This window comes from Aspergillus sydowii, assembly GCF_001890705.1.
Source record: "Aspergillus sydowii CBS 593.65 unplaced genomic scaffold ASPSYscaffold_15, whole genome shotgun sequence".
Lineage (NCBI taxonomy): Eukaryota > Fungi > Ascomycota > Eurotiomycetes > Eurotiales > Aspergillaceae > Aspergillus > Aspergillus sydowii.
Window position 1 is genome coordinate 619,609 of NW_024467873.1, and position 18,392 is coordinate 638,000.

The 18,392-nt window shown below is 50.2% G+C and overlaps 4 protein-coding genes across 4 annotated transcripts; 2 read left to right on the forward strand and 2 right to left on the reverse strand.

Annotated features, from left to right (window-relative positions):
* Nucleotides 1-28: 28 nt before the first annotated feature.
* ASPSYDRAFT_36127 (uncharacterized protein) lies at nt 29-3,981 on the reverse strand (the record flags this gene model as incomplete). The annotated part of the gene is made up of 2 exons (XM_040845395.1): nt 29-3,541; nt 3,595-3,981. 2 exons carry the CDS (start codon nt 3,979-3,981, stop codon nt 29-31), a joined length of 3,900 nt encoding a protein of 1,299 aa, XP_040697706.1.
* Nucleotides 3,982-4,443: 462 nt separating this feature from the next.
* ASPSYDRAFT_187060 (putative flavin dependent monooxygenase) lies at nt 4,444-6,245 on the forward strand. The gene is made up of 2 exons (XM_040843589.1): nt 4,444-4,596; nt 4,648-6,245. The coding sequence occupies exons 1-2, from the start codon at nt 4,526-4,528 to the stop codon at nt 6,041-6,043; spliced, it is 1,467 nt and encodes a 488-aa protein (XP_040697707.1). The 5' UTR covers nt 4,444-4,525; the 3' UTR covers nt 6,044-6,245.
* A 10-nt stretch (nt 6,246-6,255) lies between these two features.
* Nucleotides 6,256-10,660, forward strand: ASPSYDRAFT_50671 (uncharacterized protein). Its single transcript, XM_040848129.1, has 4 exons — nt 6,256-6,771; nt 6,841-8,418; nt 8,470-9,297; nt 9,356-10,660. Exons 1-4 carry the CDS (start codon nt 6,544-6,546, stop codon nt 10,298-10,300), a joined length of 3,579 nt encoding a protein of 1,192 aa, XP_040697708.1. The 5' UTR covers nt 6,256-6,543; the 3' UTR covers nt 10,301-10,660.
* Nucleotides 10,661-10,999: 339 nt separating this feature from the next.
* On the reverse strand, nt 11,000-17,701 carry pksP (polyketide synthase alb1; the record flags this gene model as incomplete). Its single annotated transcript, XM_040850042.1, has 5 exons — nt 11,000-12,691; nt 12,748-13,503; nt 13,565-16,993; nt 17,065-17,356; nt 17,415-17,701. 5 exons carry the CDS (start codon nt 17,699-17,701, stop codon nt 11,000-11,002), a joined length of 6,456 nt encoding a protein of 2,151 aa, XP_040697709.1.
* Between the last annotated feature and the right edge of the window lie 691 nt (nt 17,702-18,392).

An 18,392-nucleotide genomic window follows, 5' to 3' on the forward strand; every position in this document is an offset into this window, starting at 1 on the left:
ATTATTACATAAAAGGTAAAAAAAACGCTCACATATTTGCATAAACTGTCCCATCCCGAAGTTCATGAATGCTGCTATTTCCAGGCGATGACCCAACTTCCGTATACCGCCTGCCATCCCTCAATTCATGGATCGTGATCCGTCGATGAGATTTTCTCCGTCTCGAACCTCGACTAGAAGACGTATCTCTTCCCTCGCGTAAAGCCAAATCAATGCTTTCGGCATCGCTTTGTGCAGCGCTACTAGCCGGGGTTTCGATATCACTTTCCCTGCCCACGGATGCCTGAAGTTGGTTATCCGCTACCATGGCCAACCCGTCTTCTAAGTACCATTGGCGCAGGTCGGTAGCGAATTCTTTTTCTTCGGCACCGTACTCAACAGGCGGACCGGTCATCTCTGCGTCTTCGGAGGATCCAGAGAAAACAGCCCATGCGCTGGTGCTGTCGCTAACGAGTATGACGGAGTGGTCGAGGGTCTTTACGCGAAAGTTTCGAAGAAGTATAGCGTGGCCTTCTTGGAGAGATGGTAAGGCCGACTTGTACGGTCTTAATATTTGAGCAAAGACGGTTGTACCAGCCATGGATCGGTCAGTGAGTTGGAGATTCAAGATAAAGTCCTTCTTTCCTGTTGCTGCTTTAACTGGGGGCCCGGCTTCGGCAGCGACGGAGATGGTGTCCACCAGTGCATTATAATGGTCAATAAGCGTGGCGAGAGGTGCAAAATAGGAGAGTTTGCTTCGCAGGCCGGGATAATGGCGGTCTACTGAAACGTCATCCGCCCCTCTGATGGAATCCTCAAACTGCTCATCAACCTCGATGCTGGCTTGTAGCTTCTGCTCTTGATCAGGCGATGCGGGTATGGCAACATCGGAAACAATTTCTGGCGGTGTAGATTCGTTTTGTTCAATTTTTATGGTATTGGGAACATTTTCTGACTTAACAGCCATAATGGGCGAATCCCACCTGTTTTCCGAAACGTCAAATGACTCTTTGGCTCCTTCTGCAGTGTGTGGTTGTTCGGTTTCCAGTGTTGTTAGGGCTTCCTGTGTTAAGTCTGGAGTTGGCAACATTTGACCCAAAGTTCCAGTTGGACCAGCTCCGGGTTGGTCAGCTTCCACCGGCTGAGAAGGTCCCGGAGTCATCAATTGCCCACTGTCTTGACGAATGGGCATAGGCACAGTTTCCTCGGTGGACGTAGTAGCAATTTCCGGCGGTGCAGCGCCGTCTAGTCGGAACGCCATGTGTCTCTCGTGTGTGCTTTGGGGTGACTCTTCGCGGGTTTCCGTATTACTATCAGCTGGGTGCTCCCTTGAGTAGGCCTGTGCCTCGGCATTCACCGCTTTATTATACTGTGGCTCCCTAGACTCGTATAGACTAGGATCAATTGCCATATCATAACCGGAATGAGCAGGTTCAGCAGTAGCATGGACGCGTTCAGCGGATTCCGAGACTGTGGCGAGATAATCAAGAGAGTCATGGTTTGACCCATGCGAGTAGTCGGGAACCGGCTGAAAATCTTCGAGGTATTCATGCGACTGCACGAATTCGTTGGACGCTGAACTTTGCTCGGGGTACAATGACGGTTCCGCAGGTATGTCGAGATGTTCCTGGGTCTCTTCGGATTTATGCTCTGCGAGATGTTCGTCCACCCGTTCTGGCTCAGGACGCCAACCATGTTCAAATCGCTCATCCATTGTATGTTGATCATCCTTTCCGTCTTCGATCCCGCTTTCTAAATCTTCACTCACAGCATCCTCTGCTCCTCGGCCGTAAGCGTACTCATCCTCATCCTCTTCGATCTCATCGCTGTATGGATCTTCTTCATTATATATTTCTTCCTCCAATTGTTTTTGATACTCGGAGCCATCTGAACCCTCATCAGAGCCCTCATCAGGGTGTCCTTCAGCCTCTCGATTAGTTGGTTCAACTGCACGCGAAGCAGCTACATCATCCTCACTGTCGCTGTCTAAAACGATAATTTCTGGTTCTGCGTTCTTCGGTGGAAATTGTGCGGGAGGTTGCTCTTCGTACTCTGACTCAACTTCAGACTCCGAGTAGCCGTATTCGTCCCGGCGCCGACCTTCTTGCTCATCATCCTCGTAGTCTTCTTCGTACGAGCCCTGATCACTTGCATCCTCATCATAGTTGCTCATTCCATCCCCTTCATCGTACGGCCCAAAGTCGTCATGCTCCTCGGATACATCTTTGCTTTCCCTTGGCGAGGGCGTCTGGCTTTCGACAAGTTGTGGGCTCTCTTGTTTGGGTACCCGTCTGCGCTCCGTATCAACTTCCTCATGGTCGCTCCCCGCCGCGGAAAGTCCATCACTTTTGTCTCCCGGTCCTTGGTCCAGTCGTTCTGTTAATCGTTCAGTTCTCGTCCGATAATCCCCCTGTCCTGAACTCCGGGAATCAATGCTCTCTGACCCTTCGCTTTGCTCGCTTTCGGAATCTTCCTCCAATTCAGAACCTGAGCCCTCTATTTGAGCCTCAGTTGCGATAGTCTCCGTGAATCCTAACCCGACATGTTCCGATGTCCCTTCCACTTCACTTTCTTCTTTGTCCTCTAAAACCACGCTTGTAGCAACCCTGTCACTCGGAAGAGGACTAGATTCTGCAACCGAGTCGGGAACAATTTGGACATCGTCGGTGTATACAGTCACCGTATCATCCTCATATACATGTGTCGGCCCGGTATCAGTCAGGTCTTGCGGCGGAGGGGGAGAATTATGCGGCTCAGATGTCTCCACGGGCGCAGGCTCAGCAGATATAACGGATTCGGCTGCGGTGGCAGTATCAATCGCTGTTGTAAAATAGCCGGTTGGGGTATTCGATGTTGTAGTAATTGGGGACGGGAGTGGAAGTCCAGGAGAGGGAATTGGGTGGAGGCGAGGCGTGTCTGTTGGTGGATGGTGGCCGTAGTCTAGATCACCCGTCTTAGTGGGCGCATGGATGTTGCTCGGAGCAAAGGCAGGGCGGATAAACTGGACGTCGTCTCTTGACTGGTCAGGAAGTTGATGTGGTATTGAGGTTGAAGTGTCCGGTCGAATGTCCTCCATGGGGACACCGTTATCTACCGCTGAGGTGCTTTCCGCAACAGCTTCTGGAGAAGGCGGAACCGCGCTATCCTCAACACCTTGCGCAACGGCTTCATTCCCAACATCCCACCCGTCCGCCAATTCTTCGTCGAATACAGCCATCCAATCCTCCGGTAAATCCTTGTCTCTAGGGCTCTCCGGTTCATCGATCACGCGCCATTCATTGTTTCGCATACTGAACCTCGGTCGTTTCCTTCCTTTCCCAGGGACGGTCCCATCTTCTTCCACAAAAGGATCAATGGCGGGACCGGTGAAACCAAACGAAGCTCGAGACCGCCCTAGAAAAGCTGGAGATTGCCATAATGTTGAACCAAGGTGTCCGGATGCGTGAGTAACGCCATTAGGAACAGGCGTACTAGGAAATTCCGCAATGTTATGCGCGGGCGGGGGTGTCTGCCGGGGCCGATTGAGGTTTACAGTTGACAGGAGCTTGGAGTCGCGCCAGACCTATATCAAGTAAGAACATTGCCAATAGTCAACGGAGCGTTTCCAAGAATTACCTCAAGAAATGCGGAGGAATCGAAATGCACATCCCATGAAACGCCTTTGCCAGGAGTTTGGGCCACTGCATCGTTCTCCGCCAACCTTGACCCAGCAAGCTTCAGATTCACGGTATCACCAATACCAATATGAGTTCGAGCTACCTCCTCCGCGGCATCTCCGTGGAAAGATACTTTTACTTGTCCGTTCGATCGACGAAGGCGAAAATCGGGCTCGGCTAGGAGGAGAGTAAGGGACCTGGTAAACGACGAGTATGGCCATAGAAGTGTTACGACAGCATGGATAGAGCTATGCTGAAGGCGATCAAAATCCGGAGAAAGCTGCGCAATAGGAATAGCTGTTGAACTTATTTGCTCCGGCGCTGAAGGTTGGTCGCTGGTATCCATCGTCGGCGCCAGAAATCAGTAACTCTCTCTCATGGTTCTTAGTCCGAAGCGCTGCGTATTCCGTCGTGAGGTGAAATATCCGGTCCGCGAAAGTGCCGGAAAAGTTGAAAACAGTGGTGGGCGTTTGTAGACGCAGTCTTTGAAGACGCGTTGGGCGGCGGTTTGAGGTCGCAACCAACGGAGCTTGTAAACGATCGGCCCCATCCTGTTATACCGCGGACGTAATATTACCTGTATCAATGCTCATAATATGGGAATGTGGACATTACTGCGGTATTTGAGTGTTTTCAACAATAATATCGTCTTTAACGAGCATTATAAATTTTGGGAAACAGAAAGGGGCCCTGCTCTCATCTATTATGCAGTTATAACTGTTTTGGGGAGCTAATCCTTCGCAGCCAGTTCCGTGGGGTTTGATATCATGGTCCGGCATCGGGGCGCACGCCATTTTAGCGGCACCGTGGACAGTCGAGCCTCCAAACCCATTCAAGGCGTTTCTTCATATTCTGGCCATTATCACTGAATAAGTATATCAAGTGGAATAATGGCATTGCCCCAGCAGGTTCGTCGAATAGCGGTCATTGGGGCTGGTCCGGCCGGTCTTGCTTCTGTGAAGTATACAAACCTACCCCTCCCATGATCGCCCGTTGGCTGATGTATTGCTAGGTATTTACTGGCTGAGAAATTTTTTGACACAATTGATGTCTTTGAACGGAGGAGTTTCGCGGGAGGGGTGTGGAATTATAGTCCAAGCGCTTTGAAGGAGGCCATCCCCACGCCAGTACCGCAGCTCAGTCCAAACGAGCCACTAGAGGAGCCGTCCTGGCTTCCTAGAGAGGCTTCCAGGAATACTCAAGAACCTACATTTATTTCTCCGATATACGATACTCTGGATACCAACCTGCCCAAGGAATTGATGGCATTTGGAGAGAAGCAATTCCCACCCGAAGTGCAAGACTTCCCGAGACACTCTACTGTGAAGGATTATGTGAGGGAGTATGGAGAAGACATCAAAAAGCACATCCAGTTCGAGACCCAGGTGTTAGACGTTCACAAGGAGAGCAATACAGCGGTCTGGACAGTGACGACACGAAATCTGCGCAATGGAGCATCAACAAGTGCCTCATATGATGCCGTGGTTGCCTCAAGTGGTCATTTCGATGTTCCACATCTACCAGATATTCCAGGTATCGTAAGGTGGAACAAGGCCTACACAGGTGTTATTACACACTCCAAGTTCTATGACTCGCCAACTCCTTACAAGAACAAGAAGGTTATTGTTGTCGGAAGCTCCGCCTCTGGACTTGATATTGGGAATCAAATCAATGAAGTGTGCAAAGGGAAGGTCCTAGCATCCCAAAGGACAGAACTTCATCTCTCACCCTCGGATACCACGGACAAAGCCTATTACCCCGAAATTACCGAGTTCCTTTCGCCAGATAGTCATGAGAGAGCTGTCCGATTTGCGGATGGGAGGATCGAGCAGAACATCGATGCGATTGTCTTTTGCACAGGGTTTTTCTATTCTTTCCCTTTCCTATCTTCCCTTCACCCTCCTATCGTTACGCATGGCCGTAGGGTACAAAGCACCTACCAGCACCTTTTCTACATCCATGACCCCACTCTTGTTTTCCCTGTGCTGCCTCAGAGGATCATTCCTTTCCCGCTATCGGAGAACCAGGCTGCTGTCTTTTCTCGTGTGTGGTCCGGCCGTCTCAGTCTTCCGTCTATCGGCGAAATGGAGGACTGGGAAAGTTCAGTCATTACCAAGAAAGGCGATGGCCAGGCTTTTCACCTTATGCCGTTTCCCCAGGATGCCGACTACATAAACATGCTCCATGATTGGACATTGGAAGCCGACGTGCGTCCTGGGCTTATCAACGATGGCAGGGGCAAACAATGCAACCGCTGGGGTGAGAAAGAGAGATGGATGCGAGAGATGGTCCCGGAGATGCGGAAGGCATTCTTTAGCAAGGGCGAGCAGCGGCGCTCGATAAAAACCCTTGAACAGCTTGGATATGATTTCCGGAGGTGGCGAAATGAGCAGGATCACTTTCCATGAAAAAATAGAGTTGGTATAACTAGAGTCGAATTAGAATTCCACCAGTAGAGAATCAAGTATATGTTCTGGGATGTGCAGTGCCGAGGTGATAGCCAAAGTGTCAGATTTCCTCACTCAATCTATAACACAAATGGCCCCATCAACACCAAGATGCAACTGGTGAGCTCCTTGCTCCCGGTTACTTTCTTTTCTCCCATTCACGCCAATGTGTTGTCAACTTGAGCAGGATTTGGATCGCAAGTGGAGTTGGGCTGATAGCACATAAATCACGTGCGGGCGATCACCCGTGAAGCTCTCCGTCTCCGTCAACCAAAGTCCATACTCTCTCCTCATTCATCCCGTCTGCTCCTCACCTTGCCCCGTTGATTTGGCCTTTGTTGCCTTCCCAGAGCTGTCGCGGGATTTTGCTACCCGCGTTTTTTATAGTTTTTCCTTCTCAAGCCTCCTAATTCCCATCATCATGACCCAGCACCGCCGCGCTGTTTCTCCGCACGCATAAAATGCGCAGCAAGCGGAAAGCATCGCAAGTGTTTACAACAGCGTCACCCACCAAGCGAAGAGAGCAGTGGAACCAGAACTACGTCGTCACGTCCAGCGACGAGGAGGACGCAAGCACAGACGAGATTGAAGACGGGTCTTCAGACGAAGAGTGGGAAATTAATGGTATCCTGGACGAAAATCAATCAGAATACTTAATTGATTGGGTAGGACCTTATTCGCCGACTTGGGTGGGTTCGGCCTATGACACTTAGCCTGATATCATTCTGAACTATTGTTTAACATTACTGATTCTCCAGGAACCGAAAGAAAACGCCAGTGAATCTGCGGTACAGGTTTGGGAGGAGAAGAGGAAAGCACAACTTGTGTCTGAGTGTTCCTCGGTCCAACCACCTTCATTGCAATCGCAATCGCAACTGCAACTCCATAACTCAGTCTCCCACCAGCGCGCTGAGACTCCTGAACAAGAGTTTGCATTGCAGCAACACTTGGACTCTCCGTTATTTGTTTCGCTGGACACCGTGCCGGAAACGCAATCCCAAAACACCAACGGACCCCCACCATCAAATCTAACTACTGGGAGCGCTAGTCGATCAACAAATACGAGGGCTCCAACAACGAGAAACTGTGATAACGTGTTTGAGTACTATCCGAGAGCACCTATTCCGTCGGAATACTGCCTCCCCGGCGAGGTTGAAGAGCAGCGCGAATCTACTACTGGTACAGTGCCCACACCGGAGACCCGGAGTTCGACCCTGACGAAGGAAATTTCCGATCATCCTGGGATACTTCGGCAGACCACGACTGCGCAGGCTACTCTTCAATCAGAGATCCCGGAAACGCCGTCTATTGCATTTGCCCCATCACAGAGCCAAATTCCGCGGGCAGGTCCTCGATTCCCTACATTTGGCTCGCAACAATCGGCTGGCTTAACCCAGCTCCCATTAAGCAATCCCTCTCTAGATTACCTACCCAATCCGCATACATCCGCTGGACGCCTGAACCCTGCTTTTAGTACTAATCTTGATTCCCGACGTGTGTATTCCCCCTCCATACATACAGCTTCTGTGCCAGAATCCGCTCTTGCGAACACTTTACAGCCTTTGTATGCTTTATCTTCGACTACATATACCGAACACACATCCGGCGACACCGTCGGCCACTCTCAACTTGCGCTCGCGCGACAACCACCCGCAACACAGAGGTTGTTGCCTTCAGGTAACCTACCTTGTCTTTCCCAGCGTCCCCTTGGTGATACAGGTTCCCTACCGATCGCACGTACTCCGAATAGAGGCTTCGCACCCATTCATTTCGCACGCACATCCGATACCATGGATGACCAAATCCAGAGAGACGAAGGGGGTTCCTTGGCCCAAGCTATGGAGAAATATAGCCATGTAGAAGGTTCGACACCACGAGAAAAGATCATGAATTTGCATGCTAGGTTCCGTGAGAAGAGCACATTTGAGTCCATGCAAAATGACCCGAGTGCAACTCCATCCTCTGTCGGGGATATCGAAGCTTCTGAGCCGCCCTCCATACCCGAAACAGTCGCGCCCCTCAGCGTTAGGGTAGATAAGGAGCCCTCACACGCAGACATTACCAAAGAATTAGTGCCCGAAACATCCCTTGACGAGGCAGAGCCCCAAGAACATGAGCACGATAACATCCAGACCATTCACCCCAGCGCGTTGTCAATAAGCCACACAGAGGAGAAACCTCCAGGATCTCTCCATCTTGGCGTTTCCGAGTTCGCTGTGCCTCTTCCAATGGATTCACGAGTAAAGGACGACTATGAACAAATCCTTTTGACGGATTCAGAAAATGCCCTGGGGCTCATTGGTGCTGACAGGCCACAGGGAGCAGAAGCATCTGAGGTAAAGCTATCGAGTGTCTAGTGGCGTTTCTCACTCTGACGCTAATTACAGCAGGAACATGTTATATCCTTGATCCAGCAGGCACTGGAGCGATTGAGCAACGCGGCGACCCATCCTGATATAAATGTCGCACAACATATGAAAGATGTCGAATCGAAACTTGAACAGGAAGCTGCTTGGGCAGAATATTCAAGTGCAAAATTCTTGCTGCTGAACTACCTTATTAAAGCAGCAGGTGACCATGATATCCATTTGGTAATAATGGTCCGTGGCGAAAAAACGCAGAGGGTTGTTGAACGCTATCTTAACGGCAAAGGATTCGAATACACACGCCCACGAGAGATGGGCAGCGGTACCAACGTGGAGGTTTCTATGGTAAAGGGTTCTTTAAGTTTTGGAGTTCAAGCAGTCCGAAGTGAGGGTATCGTCGAAACGTACAAAGCTCCGTCGGCATTGATTGCGCTTGACTCCTCATTAAATATTAAGAACCCTTCCGTGGAACATATGCGAACGACATTTGCTCGCAATGGACACCTGCTACCGGTTATCCGACTCATGGTCGCCAACTCAAGTGAGCATGTTGAACTATGTTTTCCCGGCCCTTCAACAACCGAACACCTTTCTATGCTCATCCAATATTCACTAGAACTTCGCGATATAGTGGGAGAACTTCAGGATGATGCCCTAGGTGTACAAGAGGATGCGAACGAAATCATGACATGTCTGCTTTCTGACAATTTCAATGCATTTTGGTCGCTACCTCCAGTTGAGCCTCTGCGCGAAGCGCACTTGGAGGAGCCCGCTCAGTCCGAAACACCTATCCAATCTGACGGTGAAAATGCCAAAACCGCTAAACCACAGGCCCAAAAACGCTTATTTGTGAGTACACACCTCAAAAGCACTCTCCTTGTATGTCTGTCGGTTAACTGTATAGCAGGCTGAGGAGTCCATTGAACCCAACTCCAAAAGGCCAAGAATGGACGAATCCCAAGATACGAGTCAATTCACCGACAGTTCGAAGGGAGCATCACAATCATTGGAAAGCCAAATACAGTTTTTGGAGAAAAGCATGGTGCAAAAGAAGAGTGAGGATACGGCTGCTCTTGAGACGCTCCAGAAAGCGTTAGCTGCAGCTGAGTCTCGCCTACAAGAGAGAGAGAAAATTCTCGGATCACTGCAGCATCGCTACGAATCCCGAACGAATGATCTACATAAGATTCGACAGGAACGTGACCGGTTGCTCGAAACCAAGTCAGCATCTGAACAAAGACTAGAGAAACAGAAAGAAGATATAACGAAGCTGAAGGACGAACGTAGTCAACTGAAGCTTGACCTGGAACAAGCCCGAGAAGCCCTTAAAAATGGCGGAGGTGATATGGCCGAACTGGAGAAGGCGAGGGAGGAAATTCGCCGTCTTACAAAAGAGAATGCAAGTTTGGAGCGAAAGGCCGATTTCGCAGACAAGCAGGCCGAATACACTCGAGAGCAATACCAAACAGCCTCCAACGTGGCCGCCCAGTCTGGGAACGAACTACGCCAGCTCAAGGAAGAAAACGAGGCGCTCACTCGTAAGGTTGCTGGTGAAGCATCCCGGTTACGAGAAATTAACCTGAAGAACGATGAAAGCCACCACCTATCCCGCATCGCAGAACTAGAAGCATTGTTGTCATCGCGCGAGTACCTGCTTCACAAGAAAGAGGACGAGCTCCGCGAAATCCGCAAAAACCGCCCGTCCACTCGCTCAACGAGCACACAGCCAAGAAGCCCAAAATTAACTGCGGGAAACCACAGCCGCCCAACAAGCCCGGGGCTCAATAACAACGGCTCAAATTTCCCGGGTCGTGGCAGCGCACTCAGATTCAGCTCTGAGATGTCTCTATGAACGTAACCATACCTACCTACCTACTCCATCCAAATTCGATTTTTTAACTTTGCAATCAATCGATTCATGGAACTTCCAAATGTTAGAGTGGCGAGCTGTCGTCTTCATTTACCCTTTCTGTTTCTTTTTTCCTTTTCTTTTTTTGCCTTCCTTCATTCGTCAACATTTGGCGCCCCACTACTGCACTCTATGACGATTACTTAGAGGAACGAATGTCACCTACCAACTACTCAACATAAACAACCTTTCCGAGTAAACCAGCCTCTGTTATATGCTATGAGATCTCATTGATTTAGGCTGTTCTTTTTTGAGTTTCTGTAGAATGCTACGCTACGTTCGCCTTCGTGGTGTATATGTGGGCCATGCCATATCCCCAACGTAATTCAACGGTCTAGATACGGACTCCTCGGCGTTTCTATCATAGTATTAGACATTTTGATGGTGGCCCAGGTATGTTGAGGCTGAAGCCCGCGAGCAGTCATCAATTTCATAACTGCTAGTTCCTAGGCGACCAAGTAACAGACGGAAAGCACAGTTCAAATGGACAGTGGTATTCATTAACTATTATAACACGATAATTAAGTATTAGTTTGCCCAGGGCACTATATATGATATATTATTCATTAGAAGCCCCTTTTTTAAGCAACAATAGTAAATCCAGCCGTAAAAACCATAAAATATTAGCAGAGTATATCCGGCTTAAGCACCGAGAGCATCTGCCATGAAAGCCGCAAGCTCTTTCGCTTTCTCGCCCCGAGTCATTGTAAAATGATTTGCGCCCTGAAGGACCGTAATGCCGCCGATGTTCTGCGGCCCCACGAGTGTATCCCACTTGTTCGGGCCAAGATCTGTGCGGTTGCTTAACAGCCAGACCATCTCCCTGGGGTCCTTACTCCCATCGGGCGCCGGCTCGGGCCATGGATCATCCGGCTTGGAGCAGACTCCATCCTTAGCCCAGACCATGTAAGTCTTTGGCATCTTCTTGGCCCATGTTTCGTCGTCAAAGGGGAGCGGGACGGCTTTGTAGGCGTCTAGGGAGTCAATGAAGGCTAGGAAATGCGGGAGGAGCCAGGATGGAGGCGCAGCGTTGCCTTCGCCGAAGAGGCCGATGGAGTTGAAGAAGCCGTAGAGACGGCGTGGGAGCTTCTCGAGTCCAATGGGGAATGGCGAATCGAGGAGGAGCAGACGGTCAACTTCCTCGCCTTCCTTGAGGACTAGGGTTCGTGCTGCGTCGTACGCGCATATGCCGCCTGCAGACCACCCGCCAAGGTTGTATGGGCCTTTTGGTTGTCGTCGACGAATCTCCTTCAAATATGGGGCTGTGAGTTCGTCAAGGCTGCAGTTGAGCTTCTCCGGTGTTCTCATATATGGACAATTGAGTCCGTATACGCAAACGTCAGGAGAGACACCCGGAATAGTGGCGTAGGATGTTGCGGAACCAGAGCCATCGGGGAAGAGGAAAAGAGACTTTGTAGCGGTCCGCGGGTTTCCCTGCAATAAGATAGAAGTTGCTGACGGATGGCTACTCGTTGCCGGTTGAGTGTTCAGTTCTTTTGCTGGGGTTATCTCTGGCACGGTGATAGGCTGTGGCACCGGGGTGGGAGCTGGAGCAGCCTTGGGCTTCAGGTCCAGGGCAATTTCGACATCATCAAGCGTCTGGTTCTCAATAAAGAACTCACCCGGCAAGTCCATGTCTAACGACTCACGGATTCTACCTAAGACGGTAAGAGAAAGAAGTGAATCCATTCCCATCTCGCCCAGGTTCTCGGTGCCCTTGATATCTTCGGCTGGAACACCAATTTCGTCTGCAACAATGGCTCGAATCTCTTTCATGGCGCCACTCTCTTGGACTTGCATGACCTTTTCATTCTGCGGTGAAGCAATTCCAGGAGTTGCTGGGTCTGATTCTCCCGAAGAGATATCACCGTTGAATGAGAATTCGGACTCGTGCTCGCTGGAGGAAGAGTCGGATGGTTCAGCCGGGCTTACTTGAGCCACCAGTCGCTTGAAGTCGCGGACCGTCGGCTGGTCGATGAAGACAGAGGACTCCAAGTCTAAGTCCAACTCCTCACGATATCTGCCTGTGACAGTCAACGAAAGCAGCGAGTCGACACCGCAGTCTGCGAAAACCAGATCGTCCGACATATCGGATTCTGCTAGCCCTACTTCCGATGCTAAGATGCTGAGCGCCCGCACTACGACACTCGGGCCAGCAGCTCTTTTGGCGAAAGGTTTCATGGCCATTGGAGGCTTTGGCCTGCTGGCATTTGTATTTTCCGCTTGCACAGGCTTCTTGGGGGCTGAAGGCTGCTGCACCGCCGGGCTTCGCGCCTTCGAGGCGCCTGCTGGTGGAAGAGCAGTATCCAGGATTCGTCGTGACAGAGCTTGGAACTATTGGCAAGTGTCAGTGGCCAACTATCTATTAGGTTCATGGGTGTGTGTCTTGCCTTAACACCTCCATACACAGCAATAACATCATCCCCATCAAAAATGTGGACATCGCCTGCCCAGATGGAGTCACGCCATGGCTGCATCCTCACATGGGTACGGTAAGTGACATCTGGTGAGAACTTCTTCAGACATCGCATAGAATCCCATCCATGGTTAACAAAGACCTGGTTTTTGGAGTCTGTAGTATCGCTGGCGTTCATGATGAACCCAGACAGATGGCCAAAACTGTCGATCCAGTATGGGTTCCGATGGAAATTGTCCTGTGGTGCTTGGAACTTAACGAAAGCGGTGGCCTCGTGGTTCTCACTGTCAAGAATAACTTCCCTGATTGATTGATAGTTCTCGTCATAGTCAACCAAAGCGCTGAAAAGCTTGTAGACCATTCCCCTCTGCAGACGATGAGCGCCTCCTTTAAGAGCATTATCTTCGAGAAGTTGGATGCTGCGCTTGACCAAATAAGAGCTTCGCTTCCATTCCAGTTCAGCTGCCGCGCAGTCGAAGAATTTGACTTCGCAGGAGGCATGGTCAATAAGCTTTTTACCTTCTGGTGTAACAGAGTAAACTTGGACTGATGCGCATTTATCTGCCCAGTTGGCAGTAGCGGATACCCTGAATTGCTCCTTTCCAGTCTTTGCAATAAGTGGTTTGGGGACAGTCACGTTGCATACATCCAAGCCTGAAGACCTAAGTTCTGGCTTATACTTTTCGATGAGGTAATCTGCCAGTGTCTGGGCAATATCTGCATAGAGTGACTTCCAAGAAGGTTAGTATTATAATAAAAGGAATGGGCTTTCTGTGTGTGCTGGTGCTTACCGAGGGGCAAAGTGCTGCTCCATTGACTTGATGACCCTGAATAACCCGATTTAGGCCGGGGTCTGCTATATCGTTTTGCACCACCACCGTTGCTGTTGCTCCCTCGTCACGACACTCTACAACTTTCTGTGCAGAAGTGGTCAAGAAATTGGACTCCGCAGGAGCACTAATAGTAGCCGCAGGAGCACCCTTGGTGAGGCAGAAGTTGTTTTTGTAGGGAATCCAGTAATTCTTCAGATCCCACTTGTAGGCAGGCAGGGGAAGAACTTGATGACTAGAGCTGAAGTCTTGATGATATTGCTTCCAGTTAATGCCAATACCAGCAAGGTGAAGATTGGAAAGACTTGTCGAGAGAACCTTCCATGTGTCTTCCTCGCGTCGAAGGGATGCAATGGTGTTTGATTGTGGTCCAAGAGTGGCCTTTACCATACCTGAACAGATCGTATGCGGACCAACCTCGAGCCAGAGAGTCTGATCACTCTTTAATTTTGCATTCCCTAGAGCCTCGAATGCACCTAGGAAATTGACAGTCTCTCGGCAATGTCTTACCAGGTACCTCGCATTGAGGACATCCGAGACGGCTTCAGTGATTACCTCCCCGAGAAGAGCTGAAACGACGGGTACAGAGGGTTTATTGAAGGTGACTCCCTGTAGAATCTCTTCGAGTCTTCCGAGTATGGGATCAACTTGAGCAGAATGGAAAGCGTAGGGTACAGTCAAAACTGTTGATTTCAATCCTTGCTTTGTGCAATCCTGGCTGAGCTCATCGATGGCAGATTTGGGTCCGCTGATAACAGTCTCCGAAGGCGAATTAATGCAAGCCATATCATGGACACCCTCTGTCAGGAATCGCTTGACTTCAACAAGGGGAGCCTTTACTGCCAGCATGGCGTGTGTCCCTGGTTGGCATTGCTCTGTAAGAAGCTGAGCTCGACGGCCACAAGCGAATATAGTATCACTGGTAGATAACACGCCAGCAGCATTCAACGCAGCGTAATCGCCAAGGCTATGCCCCAGAACAAATGAAGGGGTTATACCCAAAGACGACCAGAAACTGGTCAAGGCCATTTGCACGCACGTAGTTCCGACTTGCACCACAACAGGGCTCAGCTCGCTCAAAGGCACGCTGCCATCAACAAGAGGGAGGATAGAGGGAAGGCCCTGGCTCTGACAGATGCAGTCAAAGTGCTGGATGGTTGATCTAAAATGGGAACAGCCTTCGTACAATTGTTTGCCCATTCCCGCATATTGGGCACCTTGGCCTGTGAAAAGGAAGCCGATGCCAGGAGTCTTCGCAGGCACCGCGGTGACATCTTTCTGCGAACTAGCACTTAGGGAATCACGCAACTCCTGTAAACTAGACCCCGTAGCAGTAATCCGGAAAGGATGATGAGTGCGACGTGCGGTGGTAGTATATGCCAGACTCGGAAGAATGGTGCTCTCCTTAACCCCGAAGGTCTTCTCATGGTCGCTCATATACTGAATGAGCGACTCAATGTTATTCCGAAGAGCCGTCTGAGATCGTGCAGATACAGAGATAACATGTACTCGTCGAGGATCATATTCGTTGCGATCTGCAACAGGAGCATCCTCTAGTAAGAGAGCAGTATTTCCACCAGCGGCGGAGAAATTGTTCAAAAACATGCGACGTTTCCCAGATGGTGGGCGGTTCCAAGGAGTCGGCTGGGAGGCAATGTGGACGTTTCTTTGGGCGAAATCAGTTGGGAAGTTGTGGTTGATTTTTGTCTTGATCCCACAATGCGGCGGTATCATATTTTCCTTCATCATCAATAGCACCTTGACAAGAGAAGTCACACCAGATGCAGATTCCCCATGTCCAATATTGGACTTGGCGGAGCCAAGGTGAAGCGACTGTCCAGGCCCACGTCTGTGGTCTGGAGCAAAGACGTCCAAGACCGATTGCATTTCCACTGCATCTCCAGCCTGGGTACCGGTGCCGTGCATTTCGATGTAGCTGACACTCTTAGGATCGACGTTCGCTTCGTTGAGCAGTTTATTGAATATAAAGGCCTGGGCTCCCACATGCGGGCGAGTAATTGAAACCGCTTCCGCTGAATGATTTGTATACGCGCCGTTGATGACACCAATAATCGGATCATTATCTGCTTCAGCGTCCTCAAGCCGTTTAAGGATAACTGTTCCAACCCCGTCTGCTCTGCAGTAGCCGTCCGCGCCGTCATCGAATGTATTGCAGTTCCCGGTTCTGGAGAGGAAATGGCCGCGGTCCAAGCCAGCATGGTTGTCTGGGTTGGTCAAGATGTTCACGCCACCAGAAATGGCTGTGTCGCAGTCGTTCCTCCAGATGGAATTGCAAGCCAAGTGGATCGCAGCAAGACTGGAAGAACATGCCGTATCAACGCTGACACTAGGTCCGCTGAACTTGAAGTAATAATTGATGCGCCCGGGGGTGAACGCGCGGTTGCCACCTGGAATGAAGTATGTATCAATGTCTTGACCACTGTTGATTTCGCGATAGTCGTCGCTTGTCATTCCGTAAAAGATGCCAACCCTGTTCCTCTGCGTGGAGGGTGTGCTATCTGCCACGAAACCCGCCCCTTCTAGCGCCTCGTAAGCTGTCAACAACGCGAGCCGCTGAGCAGGGTCTGCTTGGAGTGCCTCGCGCGGCGACATATTAAAGAAGCGCGGATCAAATAAACCAGGTTCCCGGATCCAGCATCCATACTGGACTTTACTTGTGTTTCTCGCCGTGCCACTGAGATCGACATGTGCGTCGGCATCCCATCGGTCTTCAGGAACTTTTCGGTGTACATCAAGTCCTTTGTATAGGAGATTCCAGAAGTCCTGGGGACTGTCGGAATCCGGAAACCGTCCCGACATGCCAATGATGGCTATCTTGGAAAGCTCTGCTCTGCCTGTGTGATTGTTGTCTGGGCCAGGACTTGTGATGTCGGCGACACTTCCGTCCACGTCTATATTCGACACATTTTCCTTCTTGAGCGAGTTGAGCAGACTTTGTGTAGCTGAGGTAGAGATCGGCAGTAGCTTCTTGCTTGAACGATCGTTGACCGATTTCAAGATCGTCGTGCATGAATCTGTTACCTTGTCCCAGCACATCTGTCGGAGTAAAATCTCCTCCAAAGCAATCTTCAGAAAGTCCCTCATATTCTCGGCTATAATTAATTCCCCAGTGTTGCTTGATAAGACTGGGATATGCGGTTGACGGTCGCGTACAAGGTCTGTGTCGCAGTGCTCGAGGACCCTTTCCACGTCTCGGTCATCGTACAAATGAGATGCATGGTACGGCCCATGGATCGGTACTCTAATGGCTTTATTTTGCTTTGATAGAGTAGTATCCAGAAACTGGTCGAGGATAGCTGGAGGGCCACTGATGGTCAGTGTGTTTGCGCAGACCGCGCTGATATATGGGCGAGAAGAGGGAGGGATAGCCTAGGGTTCGTCAGTATCGAAATATCACCAATAAGGAGAAAGAAAAGATAAAAATATAATAAAAAGCTCACCTTTTGGATGCTAAAATCAGAGACAAGATCCATCCCCTCAGACTCGTTAATGCCAGACACCAAAGCTGACCAGCTTAGCGGCGCTGTTCTCTCTTGACTAACTAGCTCTCGGACACGGAGGACACACAAGCCCAGTCGGAGGGAAACAACAACTGCTTCGATGGCCGGTGCAAGTAGCTCTCCGACGTTGCTTGCTGAGCTAACAGCGGCACAGCTGAGCAGCCCTGTACACAGCCCGACAAGCTGGGTGCTTGAATTTGAAGGGTATGCATGGCCTAGGTCACCGTGGTAGCTGTCAATTGTCAGCATTGGCTGGCAAAGTAAGGCTCATAGGCTTGTTCGTAACATACTAGATGAAACATCCCAGTTGATAAAGACAAGTTAACGCGCTCTCTAGAGCTGGGTTACCCGGGGATTCGCAGTGTCTTGCCAATAGATCCACGATGCTCGTGAATCGCGGGAATATGCTGCGCTCAGAAGGCGAAAGACTAGATATTTCCTGACGCAATGCATGGTAGCTTTTTTGGAAGAAAGAAGCAACAATTGTGTGGTTTTTTGCCTGTAGTAAGCGACGAAGGCCACCTTCAAAGTCACTTGTCTGGTCTCCGAAGAGATAGACGCGGTACAGGTCTTCCATGACCAGAAGATAGGAAATCGCAGGTTGTTTGGTGGACCACAAAAGTCCAACTCAATCCATCCAGTATCTGAGTGAGCCGTGGGTTCTGTCGAGGGCACACTTTATAGTATACTGCTCGAGGCTGCCTTCTCTTGAGGTGGGTCATTGCTCATATCCGTCCTCCATTCGACCGGCCGACTGTACACATCACTTACTATACTACTACTCTCAAGCACATATGCGAGGTAGCATTGGAAAGACATCTAGTTCAGCCTGTCCTAATTCCACCGCCACTATGGTGGGTCCTAGATTGAAGCTTCTTCCTGGTCGTTCTGTGAAGAGATGGATCTAGATCAGGGAGTTGCCCGGTTCCGCCGCCGTCGCCCTTACCATGGGTCTGCGCTGCCTTAGCGCATGGAACCTTCAGCCAGATCGCAACCTTATCATTGCGGAAAAGACAGCCGCGTGCTTCCGAGCTCGGCGGTGTTAGGGCTTTCCATCCAAAGACAGGCAGGTTCCCTGACGAAACAGCGTTGAGCGAGAGAAAATAATCGGACGTGTAGTTCGAGCAAGCGGACGGGTAGGTAAGGGGATGACATGGGCCCTGCGGGAAATGGCAGCGGAACAAAAGATTTGAAATGTTTTAAAACTTTAACTGCAAGAATCCCGGAAAGGGAAATTGGCATGGCATTACATATGCTGGTCGATATGA

What these genes read in the sequence shown, in the direction of transcription:
- ASPSYDRAFT_187060 (XM_040843589.1), top strand. Translation starts at nt 4,526, where the DNA reads ATGGCATTGCCCCAGCAGGTTCGTCGAATAGCGGTCATTGGGGCTGGT. An exon ending in GCCGGTCTTGCTTCTGTGAA is followed by an intron (nt 4,597 to 4,647) that starts GTATACAAACCT and finishes ATGTATTGCTAG; the next exon opens with GTATTTACTGGCTGAGAAAT.
- ASPSYDRAFT_50671 (XM_040848129.1), top strand. Translation starts at nt 6,544, where the DNA reads ATGCGCAGCAAGCGGAAAGCATCGCAAGTGTTTACAACAGCGTCACCC. An exon ending in GACCTTATTCGCCGACTTGG is followed by an intron (nt 6,772 to 6,840) that starts GTGGGTTCGGCC and finishes CTGATTCTCCAG; the next exon opens with GAACCGAAAGAAAACGCCAG. An exon ending in AGGCCCAAAAACGCTTATTT is followed by an intron (nt 9,298 to 9,355) that starts GTGAGTACACAC and finishes ACTGTATAGCAG; the next exon opens with GCTGAGGAGTCCATTGAACC.